The 14,391-nt window shown below is 40.1% G+C and overlaps 1 protein-coding gene across 3 annotated transcripts in view; it reads right to left on the reverse strand.

The window, feature by feature from the left end:
* grm8b (glutamate receptor, metabotropic 8b) overlaps positions 1-14,391 on the reverse strand; it is a 130,236-nt gene that overhangs the window by 45,277 nt on the left and 70,568 nt on the right. For all 3 annotated transcript variants that reach the window (XM_088079657.1, XM_042495869.2, XM_088079658.1), the window contains 3 exons: positions 6,959-7,094; positions 4,989-5,143; positions 4,754-4,891 (listed from right to left, as the gene is read on the reverse strand). In XM_088079657.1, coding sequence (XP_087935783.1) covers positions 4,754-4,891; positions 4,989-5,143; positions 6,959-7,094 — 429 coding nt within the window. The remainder of the gene's footprint in view (positions 1-4,753; positions 4,892-4,988; positions 5,144-6,958; positions 7,095-14,391) is intronic.

Consider the following 14,391-nt stretch of genomic DNA (forward strand, 5'->3'; position numbering starts at 1 on the left):
ATTTCCTCTGAGTTTAAAGTTCAAGTACTTGTAGGAAGGCGTCTGAAAGCAGCACAAGGAAAGAGATGTTGCTCCAGGTTTTAAAGGGTTAAGTCATGTTAAAATCTACTTAATTTGTTAATTACATTGCTTCTGGGGGTTTAATTTATCAAATCAATAGACAAATCAAGTGATCTCCAGCTACCGAACTCATGATTTAAGGGGGAAATGAAAGGTTAATTCTGGGTAATTTGAGGGATTGTTGTTTTATAGTGAAAATCTAAATGGTGATGAGGTGATTATGACATTAAAGTGTGAAAGGCGAAAGAGTAGAAGGAAGAAAAACATTGATTTTCTAATGGTGAGGGGTATAATTGCAGTGTTGTATTGCGTTTTAAAAGCGACACACTCTATCTGGCAGGAAATGAGGTGCTCAGAGGTGGCGGCGGCGGCCGCTGTGAATGTGTCCTGTGTCGACATTATCCCCGAGCCGAGGGGTGATGGAACGTCACCCTCAGACCTCAGGCCACCGCGTCTCATGGATATTTAATTATCCTAATTAATTACAATTAATGAGCAGGCCTTCCCCTGTGGCTCGCACTGAGCGACTAATCTCTCGTCAGCCGGTGAGACGCTCCTGAGGCTGCTTCTTCGGTGCTGGAGGGTGTGAAGCTGCACACTTAAAGGACTGCGATGAAAATGCTAACAGATGTTTAAAACACACAGTCACACACAGGAGAGACTGCAGAGATTAAAAGTATAGGAGCACACAGACTAGAGGCAACAAACTTCATTAAGAACACCAACGTTTTGACGCCAGATGGCGTAGACACACCTGGTGTCATAATGTTATGTCTATTTATTAAAGTTTGTTGCCTCTAGTTAGTCTGTGCGCGCCCTGAGCCTGCACGCTACTCCACCATGCATGAGACTGTTTGCTCTAAAGTGTTTTAAATTATAATGTTTTCGCAAAAATGTTAAATAGAAAGCTGCAGAGAGCAGCAGGTGAGTTTGGGTTAAAGAATAAAAACGACAAAAAAGAGCTACACAAGTTCTGTAAAATGGTGATAAAGTTAATTTTCCAACCCATATATTCTCACTCCAAAGTCGTCACATGGTGCCGCTCTGTCTTCTGCATCAACCTTTGAAGTTTTAGGCATCTGTCTGTGTCAACTGTTTACGCGCGGGGATTCCCTTTCGGTGATGTCAACAAATGCACGTGTGGTGGGATGAAGCTGCGTGGTCTCTGTGTTCGGACAGTCATGATGGCTGGGATTAGGTACCAAAATCATGGATTGTCAGGTTTAGGCAAAAATGTGTTACTGTTGGGGTTTCTTAAGTATCTTGTGTTTTTTCCTGATTTGACCGGCACAAAATGTTAGCATTTTTATAGCACTTCTCCATGCAGAAATCACGTCCTGCCCCCCATCTGCAGTTCTTCACGGTGACGTGCAAACAACCTAAAATAGCCTCCAAGCATAGTGCATGTCAAATGTGTCATTTCAATGAAGTATTCCACACATTTTCTTCTGCTTCTAAACAAGCGCATTTGTGATGCTAGTGAAAAAAGCTAGCAAAAATCTTAAAGACATAAAATTATGTTGCAGAATTATTATAATTTGTAAGCACTTTTTCCAAGTCTAATTTTTTATTTTTTTATTTTTTTTATTTATCTACTTTTTTTTACGAGATATCAGGTAATTTGCTTGCTCTTTTCACTAATTTCTAGCTAATTTCATAGGTAATTTCCTCTGTCATGCACATTGCCCATGATTTTTGAAAGAAATCAAGCCAATAAACTCAGGTTTTAAAGGGTTAAGTAACATTTTGAATTCATACTTTTACTTTAAGTGGAGTCTTTTTAGACTGCGGTATTTCTACTATTACTTAAAGTGAAGGATCTGAGTGTTTCTTCCATCACTGCGGAGCTTGCTTTTTCCAACTCTGAACAAAAAGCTGCAATGACAAACATCTGTATCTACACACACACGCACGCACGCACGCACGCACGCACGCACACACACACACACACACACACACACACACACACACACACACACAGGTGGACGCTGACCTGCCGACTCAGCGGGTTCTCAGTTTATGTGATGACTGCGCTGCAGATCTGGAGTCTCTAACACAATCAGCAGAGAGCTGCGTCCTGACAGCAGTGGGCCGATCAAAGCCGTCCACTGAGCTCAGGTAAAGACTCAGCGGCTGGGACGGAGCAGCGCCCTCTTGGAGCGCTGACGGCGTTGTTCTGCTGTTTCACTCCTATCTGCACGCCTGTATTTACCCAAACACCTTCCACAAATCCCGTTTGGTGTGTCGGACATGTTTGTAAAGGATTTGGCCCTCAGTGGCCCCCTGTTCTACAAAGAAAGTCCTCCTGAATCAGGCCGGATTACATCGTGCTGCAGGGTCTCTGCAGTCAGCACTGAGAGACTCAGCAGGCGAGAGCTGTACGTGATCAGAGAGGAGAAGAAGAATTCACTTTCAACAGCTTCTAATTTACATCTGCTTTCAGCTGAATCCACTGACTTTAAACAAGGTTAGGAGCAGGCTGAGACATTTTATGTTCAAATGTGGAAAACACAAGAATCAGAGCAGCTGACTGTTCTCCTGAACCCCCGTTTAAACACCAGGCTTCTCATACATGTGAGCCACAAAGTAAAGCATCATTTCTTTTTGAAATAAAATTCCCTGATGTTCTTAAAAAAAAGTGACAGTGCAGGATCCCCACACCCGCTGACACAGATACTGACTAAAATCCCAGAAACAACCAAAAATCCTGAAAACTTGCTAAAATCCTAAAACCCAAAAGTGGCTTTGCTATATTGTAAACATTTTGAACTTGAGCAAACATTTTGGCATAAGTTAGTGCCAGTTAAATTTTTCTTTATCCAGGAAACTAAACTTGGTTTAAACTGAGGGAACAAGTGAAAATTAAAAAAAAAAACGTTGCAATTTTTTTGTAGAATTGATTAAAAATTGAAGGTGAGTTGCTCCAGTGAGAATAAAACCGAGTTTGTGACTTGAACTACAGTAATGCTGCCCACTATTAGCCATGCATATTTTATCAAACTCTCAGAGACAAGGACATGACTTCAATGGGAAACATTTAGGAAACTTATAAGGAACTACAATGATGGTCAAATTTTGCAAAAAACTGCAATACTGGAGAAGGCTGCACAGAATACACGGGAATTGGTGGAATTTGCATTAATTCTTGCAACTGCAACATCACAGCATCCTGGAGGGGCTGTCTATATCTAGAAAATTTTAAGTCCTGACTCTCTGGCAGAAAGTTGAAGGTAACAAAGCAGCCTCTTCGTCTCCTGCAGCAGACTGGTGTAACTCACAGCTCTCCTCCGGCACTCATGAATAATCTCCTGTATCATACGGTGATTACAAACACTTCTTCATATTCATTGTTACACTCACCATGATTGAGTGAATTCTGGATTAATTACCAACCGGAGGATGTCAGAGACGCTCCGTGTCGCGGGGTCAAGAGCTCCGGCCCCAAAATGATTATCCAGCGTGTTAATTGGCAGCCAGCACCGGTCAGAAAATCCAGCTCATGAATATAAATGAAGGAGAGGTCGAGTGTTGGTGCGGCCCGGAGAGACAACAGACCCTCTTAACCCCGAATAACACACTGGCAGTCTCTCAGGTTCTGTGGATTTTCACTGGAAGTGAGCGACTACATAGAAAATGAAATCCCTCTCATCGCTTTTGGTCACCAACTAATGAATCTATTCATATTTTGTTCTTTTCTGTTTTATTGGGCTGTTTTCTTGATGCAGTCCAACACGTCACTAACAAATCACCAGCTTTAATCTGTTCCTATAACAGGTTTAAAACACTTTTTTTTAAACAATAAATTTACTTTCCCATGACTTTGACTTATATTTTCAAGACCATACATTTTCTGAATTGACCATTGGTACTCTTTATTAATTCTTTTTCATAACTATATAATAGCTTCTTAAAATATGTATTAATTTAGAAAAATGAACAGAATTAGAACAAAACACTTAAATATAATTAAGGGATTTTTTGTTATTTATAAGAGGGGAGGGGGGCATGCAAAAAGGGGGAGGCATGTCAAATCATGTTTTAAGCACTAGGGAGGGACCTTTGTTTTTTTATTTTTATTTTGGCCTCAGGGGAGGGGCATTCAACTTTAAATAGCTGTGTTTTGTATTAATTTTACTACTAATTTGGGCATGTTTTTTCCTTAAATCTTTTGTAGAATTTTAAGGAAAACATTTTGTTATTTTTTTTCTGTAAAACATTTTGATGATTTTTGAAGAAAACATGTCTTCCAAACCAACATGCATGTTTTCTTTTTGCCTTTTTTTGTCAATTTTTCTCGAATACCCCAAAGTAACAACATTTATCACAGCCAGAAACTATAAAAAAGAAAAAGAAAAGACACTGTCCTTGACCACATCCTGTTATTATACAGGTTTATGACTTTTCCAAAACTTTCAGGGTATTTAGGTTTTCCAAAAGTTTTTCCAGGGCTGGAAATTACTATTTGAAAATTCCATGACCTTTCCAGGATTTTCATGACAGTATGAACTCTCAGCTCTTCCCCTTTCAGGCTTTCCACCACATGAAACATGAAGCTACATGTTATAAACTGAGGTTTGATGTAGAGCTGAATATTTTATCAGAAGACATTTTTGTTGCCGTGTAACAGAACTAGTTTCTCTCTGGGATAATGAAGTTGACCTTTGACCTCCGCGTTTCCGCCCGTGCGTCCTACCTGTGCATTTCTTGGGGCTGCCTGGCCTCTTGCCGTGCATCCCCAGCTTGCAGACGAAGTTCTCCTCCCAGAACTCAGCGAACCAAACGTTCCTGCGGTTGTTGGACAGCGAGCGGCTCTTGAAGTATCGGTCAAACGCTGCAGGAAAAAAAGTTTTTTAAAAAGATTTTTAAAATTGTTAATATTAAGAGGAAAACTTCTCGTCATGTCTTCTTTGCTCTGTTTCCTGTCTCACCGTCCACCGACGCCCTCTTGGGGAGGATGGTGACGGCGCCCTCGGCCACCCGCTCCTGCTGCACCACCGGAGAGATCTTGGAGCCCCAGCTGTCAGAGCCCACCCACAGGAAGTGACCCGTCAGGTTGTTGCGTTTAGCCGCGTCCAGGATTCGCCTGTCGGAGGTGAAACAGTAGAGAGTCACTTCACCCTGAAAAAAACCTTGTAATGAAACCACCAGGTAAAGGAGGAGGCAGATCAGGGATTCTGTCGCTTTATTTGGGGGCCACTTTTTCAAAATTGACAGGAGGCCAGAGGCCAGTCACAACAGCCCCATACATGTTTCTAGGAATTTAGGTAATTTCTCAAATTTAAGGACATTACTCAGACTTAAGGACTTTTCTAGGATTTTAGAAGATTTCTTGGGTTTTAGGACATATCTTGGATTTAGGATACTGCTAGGATTTTAGGACATTTATTAAGGATTTTGGGATGTTTTTAGAATTTTAAGACATTTCTAGGATTTAAGGACATTTCCCAAATTATAAGATGTTTCGAGGATTTTGGGACATTTTTTTTAAGATGACCTAAAACAGGTACTAAAAACAAAGCTGGGGCTGATGGGAATGTTGTCAGTTTTTTCAGGTACAATGTCATTAACCAGAGTACTTAAACATTGACCTGATGATGCTGTTATGCAGATGATTTCTCATTAAATCATTAAATCAAATTAAAGATCAAACAGGAGCTGATCAGAGTGGTTCTTTACATCCTCGTGACTCTGCTCCTCTTTTCTGTGAGGTCTCAAGATGAACGATTTCTCTCTCGCTGTGATTCAGAGCTGCAGATTAACATCAGCTGTTACACTGATATCAACTCTGTGTGTGTGTCTGTGTGTGTGTGTGTGTGTGTGTGTGTGTGTGTGTGTGTGTGTGTGTGTGTGTGTGTGTGTGTGTGTGTGTGTGTGTGTGTGAGGCTCTCAGCTCACTCAGATAATTGGACGCTTGTTATCTTAATCTGCTCTCAACAGATGGTGGATAAACTGATTAAATACATTGAGAACATACAGATACAGAACGTATGTGTGTTTCCACTCATATCACACTGTGTGTGTGTGTGTGTGTGTGTGTGTGTGTGTGTGTGTGTGTGTAATATCAGATGAAGTGGGGAGAAGTAGGTGTTAGTAGTTTGTACTCACTGCAGTGTCTCTCATGATCAACAGTCAACAAATATTCAGCAGATATATTTGGTGTACATCGATTAGCCAAAGCATTAAAACCACTGACGGGTAACATAAAGAATATTGATTATCTTGTTACTGGGTCCTGGCATCCATGTGGATGCCACGTAACTCACTTCACCCACCTGAACACCACACAGCCCAAGAAGCCCCCCCTCATACCGACGGCACTCTCCAATGGCGATTTGACCTACTACACCACGCACAAGCATTTTAAACATGCACTTTAAAGCAGTTGATCTTGTTGCTGTTAACTCTGCAAGCCCTTATTCACTAGGACAACAGGGACATAGAGCTATCTAGTTAAGAAAATATTATCTAATTATAATGTTATTTAAGCAAATAAACAAATTAAATCATCAACTACATGCGTGTTGCACATTCTGTGTGCTTCGCTCTGCAGCTGAAGCACAAAGAAGCTCTAAGCTGTTTGCCTGCCACGAAAAAACAACCTTTTTTACTTCTAGCGTCCATTTTTGTTGCTTTTTTTTCTGAGCAGAGCACTTGAATGCATGTATGTTGTAATTTTGACTTTCCAGGGAGCCCGTGAAGGCTGCAAAAGCATCCGCCTGGCCTCTGAATTCCCCAGATCCAAATCTGATCCACCATCGGTTGGATGTGCTGGCACCCAACGTCACAACCCACAAGATGAGTCATGAAGCAATGCCAGCATTATCGTTGGCACTGACCACTCTGCCTGTTGATCTCTCATTTGGAAACTTTACAGAATCAAATGTGTGCGTGTTTTTACCGGATGTCGTCCTCATTTGCGAACATGATGACAGCGCGGGCGTTAGGCGTCTCCAGCAGACGCAGGATGATCTTGTCGAACTCTCCGGGTCTTGGCTCCCGAGGAATCTTCAGGGACTGAGCGATGCAAACCCCACCTGAGAAAGAGAGAGAGAGAGACTTAATGTTTAATTAAGGGTAAGCCTCATATATTTCAACTGCAACCAATCAGAGCTGGCTGTCTTACACAACCTGTGTGATGTACAAAGGTGACCTATGAGGCGGCAGCAGTGGTGGCAAAAGTATTCAGATTCACAAAATCGGCATTGCCAGACCCATCCATCCATCCATCCATCCATCCATCCAGGTAGGGGCGGATAGGGAAGCCAGCAGGTAGAGCAAAGCACTCCAGATGTCCCTCTCCCCACAACACTTTCTAGCTCCTCCTGGGGGACCCTGAGGCGTTCGCAGGCCAGACGAGCTATGTAATCCCTCCAGCATGTTCACCTCTAACTGGAGAAGCCCAGGAGGCATCTGAATCAGACGCCTGAACCATGCAAAGGAGTAGCAGCTCTACTTCAAGCGCCCTCCGCATGTCTGAGCTCCTCACCCTATCTCTAAAGCTGAGAGCCCAGACACCCTTAATAGCAACCTCGTATCAACTACTTGTATCCGTGATCTTATTCTTTGGGTCACTACCCAGAGCTCATGACCGTAGGTGAGGGTCTGAACATAGATGGGCCAGTAAATCGAGAGTTTTGCCTTCTGGCTCAGCTCCACATCACCACAGTGGTGCTACAGAGCGCCCACATCACTGCAGATGCTGCGCCAAACCGCCCATCCATCTCACGCTCCACTTTACCCTAACTCGTGAACAAGACCCCGAGATACTCGAACTCCTTCTGTTGGGGCAGCAACTTTCTCCAAACTCAGAGGGGGTCATCCGTCTTTTTCTGGCAAAGAACCATGGCCTCAGACCTACCCTCATCCCGACCGCTGGCTGCAAACCACCCCAGTGCATGCTGGGGGCCATGGTGTGATGATGATACCATAACCACATTATCTACAAAATTCAGAGGTCCCAAAACCATAGCCAAACCCACCAGACTCCAGTTAAAGAAACAGTAATGCAATCCTGTATCGAGCCAGCATATTTAACAATGAACAAGGTGAATTAAGCATTTAAATCAATGACACCAAAGTTGCTGACTGCTGGAACAGTGGAAAGAAGGTTTTTGTGAGTTTTATTTTGTCAAACAACCACAATCTTACCGTTGATTTGAATACAGTGTGGTGGGTTTAGCTACAGCTATTTAGGGATTGTTTTCAAGTAAACACAAAGGATCTTACTCTTTAACATTATTTCTGTACAGATCCTTTCCATAATGTTGTCAGACACCAAGAAAAACAATCTGAGCCTGTCAGCGGCAAAAAAAAAACACTTTTAGTGTTTAGTGTGCGTAAATTGATGGCGTGAACATGCCTCGATTGGTTACATTCGACCTGTTTCACTTCCGCTGTTTGCAGGTCTTGTTCAACACTGGACCAGTTTCAAAAATCACGGTTCCCATTAGTCACTCTGACACAAAAATGTGAGAAAGGGGTGCACGTTGAGGAAAACTAAATTCACCCTTTAGTAGTCAGACAGGAAGCTTCTGTTTCTGATATTTTTAGCATCATAGGCAGTTTTTGTCATTTCACAGTGAACTTTTCTTCAGATTTATGCGACATTCACCCTCAGTGCGTCACTCTGCTGGCTTGTTCAGCAGTGTGAACATCTGGCAGTGAATGTGTTAACACATCTGCCTATCTGCAAATCTGTTAATGAGCTCGCTTCATCTTCACTCCTGTTTGTCTGTTGACTGCGGTATTATTCTTCCCATTATGACTCTGCTGTAATGTTTTAATTATCTTGACTGTTTGTCTTGATCTTATCTCCATTTCGCCGCTGCGATGTGTCACCGCAGAGATTATTAAACCATCGTCTGCAGTCGCTAAAACAAAGGTCAGGGTGTTTTATTAATGCTGCCAGATACTAAATACTGTCAAATTATCTCTAACATCTCACTAATGATTCCTTCATGCAGCATCTACTGCAAAAATACTCACTGGAGGAAATTATTTAATCACACGCTGAGTCTGAAATCAAATCTTACTCAAAAATAAATAAATAAGTAAAAGATAAATAAACTTTGGGTTGAGTTGACTCTCATTCAAAGGACGTGTCTCTCTGATCAGCTTTATTCTGTCTTTTTTGGCTTAAAGGCAGCAGATGAGGAGGAGCAAGACGATAATGAGAAAGACACAAAGACAGAAGGCCATTATGATGACAGCCAAATGTGAAGGAACAAACAAGAAGAGTTGGAGCTACAACATGAGGATGAAAAGGAGGATTAAAGGTGATGTGTGGGTCAAACTTTAGAGACGCTAAATCCTACATTTCCCATGATGTAACTGGATAGCATCTTTCATGAGACCTCGCCTTCCTGGTAAACGTTTTTCAAACACCACACCTCCAGTTTCTAAGACAGACTTGCTGGTATTTTTCTCTTTGACTTTGTACACTTTTTCACCAATAACATGGATAAAATCTTTGAGTACCACTTTGATTTTTATCACCAAGAGAGTTCCCATTAACAACTGCACACATTGGAATTGCAAATATAAAATATGCCAAATGGAAACATGTCAATTTCAAACAAATTCAAGCAAACAAAAAGAAAAGTTTTACGCTCGTATGAGGGGGTATTTCAGGCATCTCGGCGCAAGCAGAGATTTTTTTCAAAGTTATTATATTTTTTACACACATTTTTGTATGGGTCCTCCTGACATTATTATCTAAAAAGGAATTTTATTCCCCCAGAAAAGTTTAACATGGCCACTGCTCTTGAGGTTCGTCAGAAGCAAGCAAACATCCAAAAAGAGACTGAAAAAGACTATCTGAAAACAGGGTTTGTTTGTTGGCGAGATATAATCTGCATAAGTCAGATAAAACAGAACTGTGTTTATTTATGGGAAATTGCTTTGCAGCTGTAGCAATACAAAGTAGGACACACATACCATACAAAAAACAAAAATCATTAGTAAGTTTTTTGGCAGATGCCAACAACATAGTTTGAGCTCATTGTATTTTCCTTCATTACAGGTTTATTTATGTTCTGCTTTCTGTGCTGCTGCAATCAGCTGGTTTCTCTTTACAGCTCAATAACAAAAGCTGATTTTTTTTTTGGTCACATCATTAAACTCTCTGCTTCGTCCTCACCAAAGACTCCGCTGCTATAAAGACACTTTGTGAAGTTTGTGATATTGTTCCTGCAGTATGTGTTGGTGCCCCGGGGACAGATAAACGAGAGCGGTGGTGGAGTTTTGACGATGAACTTTGTGCCTCTGTCATGAAGTGAAGCGGAGTACAGTATTGGCTGCAGAGGAGCCAAACCTCAACTGTAAAGCTCTTCCAACTTAATTGGCTCTGGAGTGGAGTTTTTCCATCGACTGATTGTCGCAGTAAATCTCGAGGGGAAAAGAAACAAGCTGGAAATAACCCCGTCTGTTTGGTCTGACCTCGATTGTTTAAACAGGAGAGACGTCTGAGAGGTTTTTTAAGGAGGCAGAAGTGGAGCCGGAGAGTTCAAAGATTACTGCAGTAAAGAGATAAAAAGGTATTTCTAAGCAAGAATGAAGGTTTCTGTACACCAAGTTCGACTTTCTGTGTGAGATATTCACAGCAAGCAGGTCATTAAAACTTGTGTTTCTGTTGCTTCTCGCAAAACAACGATGTAACTTCAAGCTCACAATTCAACATATAGTGAAAAAACTTGCCAATAAAAAATAAAGATCACTGTATATTTTCTAAATAAAAAAAATAAATAAATGATTTCCAGGAAACTTTAGATGAAATTATCAGGTATTTATGGACCAGTATAATAAAGTGCCAATGTCACTTTACCATTTCAGTGATACTTCTGCACAATGGATTGTAATCAGATTCTTTACTGAAGTAAAAGTAGTAATACAACACTGTAAAAATACTCTGTTAAAAGTCTTGCATTCAGAATATTACTATAAGTAAAAGTGTGTACGAACATTCAGTAAAATGTATTCAAAATATTAAAGGTACAAACATGTCCCCTGTGACTGTCACACTACAGTGATTGAGACTCGATATGGATTTGGATTAATCTGCTGATTGTTTTCACAATAAAGTGATTGATTTTTTTAAATTTAAAAAAATATATAATGTCATCTCCAAACCTCAAAATTATTAATAATTAAAAAAATAATAATAAATGAATAAAAATTTCAAGAAAACGCAGTAAATCCTCACATTGAGACTAATAGCTGTCATTCATTTTCTGTCAATCAATTAATCAACTAATCATTTCAGCTCTTGTTGTATACATTGTTACATACATAGTTTAATTTAAACAAATAATATTTTGAAAGGCATTGTATCAAGTCAAGACTGACAAGTCCCAAGCTCTAAACCTTTAGTTTTAAGTCCTGAACAAGTCATCATGTGCTTTTCTCTAACTATAATGTATTTTAACAGCAGACTAACAACATAGTAACATATTACATTTACAAAAATCAGGAATGCATTTTAAAGTTTGTATTAGTTAAAACATGTTTGTTGGAAGTTCATCTGTAATTTTTGACCTGCACATTGTGTACTGTAGTTCAGTTTTTAATTGTTTTTTTTTTTTTTTTGATCACCATATAGTTTTTGCACACAATTAAACATATCTTTGATCAGTTTCCAGCTGGCACTCAGAAATGTAATATTAACTCATTGTAATTTTCTCCTGTAACTCGATACTGTTGAATTGTTTTAAACAAAGTGGATCTAGAATATTAAGTGTTGTAAATTAACTAAAGCTGTTGAATAAATATTGCATAAGAATCAAATGCTCAAGATAAGCAAAAGTACCTCAAGTTTGTAAATGACTAAATATAATTAGTTGCATTCCATATCTGCAGCAGTGTCGCTGCAAAGATACTGTATGAATTGTGAAGCTGAAGTTTTTATCTCTTTAGCCTGCAGTCGACACCGCTTCATTCAGACACTTTCAGAGTAAAATTGATTCAATTCTGAACTCATTCCTACATCACACAGGTCCATCAGGCCATCTGATCGGAGCTGCAGCATCTCTCATACAGGCCACTTTTCTTTTTTCCTTTTTTTCTGGGATTATGTTTTTTGAAGGTTTGAAGGTCAGGCTGCTGAGTGCAGGAAGGCAGCAGTAGCATCTCAAGACTTAGTGAGGGCATTTCTTTTTTTACTTTTTATTCAACTAAGCTCAATTTCTTTAAACCAGAAGGTCATTATTTTTTTAAAACATCTCCTGATAAAAAGGTGGATGTGATTTGGGTGAAGTGACCATTTAAAATGACTGAAAGCAGCTGACTCAGCCATCTCACTGCCAGCTCATCACCAACAGGTCAAAATCACAACAGACATGCATGAAAAAAAGGATTAATGCTAAAAAATAAAAATGAAAAGTCACATTAAAGAAGCAATGTGTAAGATTTAGGAAGATTTTGTGGCATCTAGCAGCAAGGATTCCCGATTGTAATCAGCTGAAACTTTTCACAGTTAGAATTCCTTCAGTGCTAATTCCTTCGGGAGCTTTTTTACTGACAGAATTATCAGCACGTTTCTATCCCAAGTCGTCACACATTTTCGCTTTGCAATGGATTTTGGCGTCTCCATATTACGCGCTCTGTATCCTTCTGTGTCTGCTGTTGATGTTCCAGGATGGTACTTATATGATGTCAACACAAGCACATGGTGGGATTACGCTGCACGTGGTTATGTTTAAGCAATAAAAGCACATGGCAACCAACGATGGGACATCAACAAACACACATGCTGGCACGAATGGCTAGGACTAAGCAAAAGAGGCACATGGTAAAGCGTAGAAAAAAACCTCACATTCAGATGGGAAGCAAACACCAGACATCAGCATGAAAGTCCAGGATTTGTTGGATCCATCTATCACCCTGCCCCCCTTATCGGCACATATGATTTGGTTGCAACAATCCAATAGAGCACCTTTGGGATGTGGTGGAACTGGAGATTCACATCATGGATTTGCAGACGACAAATTTGCAGCAGCTGCGTGATGCTATAAGGTCAATACGGACCAAAATCTCTGAGGAATGTTTCCAGCAACTTGTTGAATCTATGCCACGAAAAATTAAGGAAGCATTGAAGGCAAAAAGAGGTCGAACCCAGAAGCAGCAAGGTGTACCTAGTAACGTGACTAGTACATGTGAATGGTTCATTTGAAAACATAATGATTCTTATTTTCAGGAGATTACTATACCATTTCTGCCATATATCCCTATAAATCCTACACACTGGAGCTTTAGATGAAAAGATTACCCAAAACAATATAAATTGCATATAGTACTCACTTCCCTAGACTCTCTGTAGCCTTTTTCTATCATTAAGGGGAGTGGAGCACCTGAAAAATGAAAGCATATCATGCAAACAGACCACAGCCCTTCAAAATAAAAGTCCTCTGTGTCCCTCTTCTAATACCTCTGTTACTGTTGACATCATTAAGATTTTCTTGTGTTGTTTTGTGTCATGTTCATAAAATATGTATCACTGAAAAACACAGCAACTGCTCCCCTTTACATTCCAGCAACTGTGTTATCTAATACCGCGAAATCCCTTTATCAATAATGGATTTATGAGAACGAGGAGACATTTCATATTACCGCTATCCTCACAGATCTCACTGGTGATGTTGGGGCTCTGCTGACCTTCACTGCTGATGAATCTCTGAGCCAATTTTATCTTTCAGCACCAAACTCTACTCACACTCACACAGCAGTGGGTTTTTGTTTTTCTAATATGCAGCCAGCACTGAAAGATATTTATCTCTCAAAAAACAATTTTAATGCTTCTTCTTTCATCATTTTATTTTTTACCTTCACCTTCCAAAAATCAAGCTCAAATGGCCTTTTTCATGTTATATGAAATATGATGCCATTATAAGACCAATACCTCCAGTCCGTGATTATGATTGGCTGTGTGTGGAGCTGTTGTAAAATACTCTATAAACACACAGCTGTGACGGCATTACAGTTTTAGTATAACTGCACCAATTAGTCACCTATTGTCATATGGGACACTGAGTTAAAAAGGGCTTCTGCCAAGTGAAGCCTGGAACATTTATCATCCGCCAGGATGTGAAAGTTCAGAAAGACAAAGACTGCACAAAAAAAAACACAAAGATACTGCAAAGACACAAAGAGCCTACAGGGATTTATGTCTCTACACTGGAAAATAAGTGCTGCCACCCAATCCACTGGCCTTCACAAACTACACCAGCCATCTATGATAATTTAACCATAAAATTTCAGGTAGATTGCAAGTTTCTATTTGTAGCCTATTGATGGAAAAATACCTGAAAAATGAAACTGCAAAATGCAATTCCTCTAATG

This window comes from Plectropomus leopardus, chromosome 7 (genome assembly GCF_026936395.1).
Source record: "Plectropomus leopardus strain MGB_pleo_1.0 chromosome 7, ASM2693639v1, whole genome shotgun sequence".
Lineage (NCBI taxonomy): Eukaryota > Metazoa > Chordata > Actinopteri > Perciformes > Serranidae > Plectropomus > Plectropomus leopardus.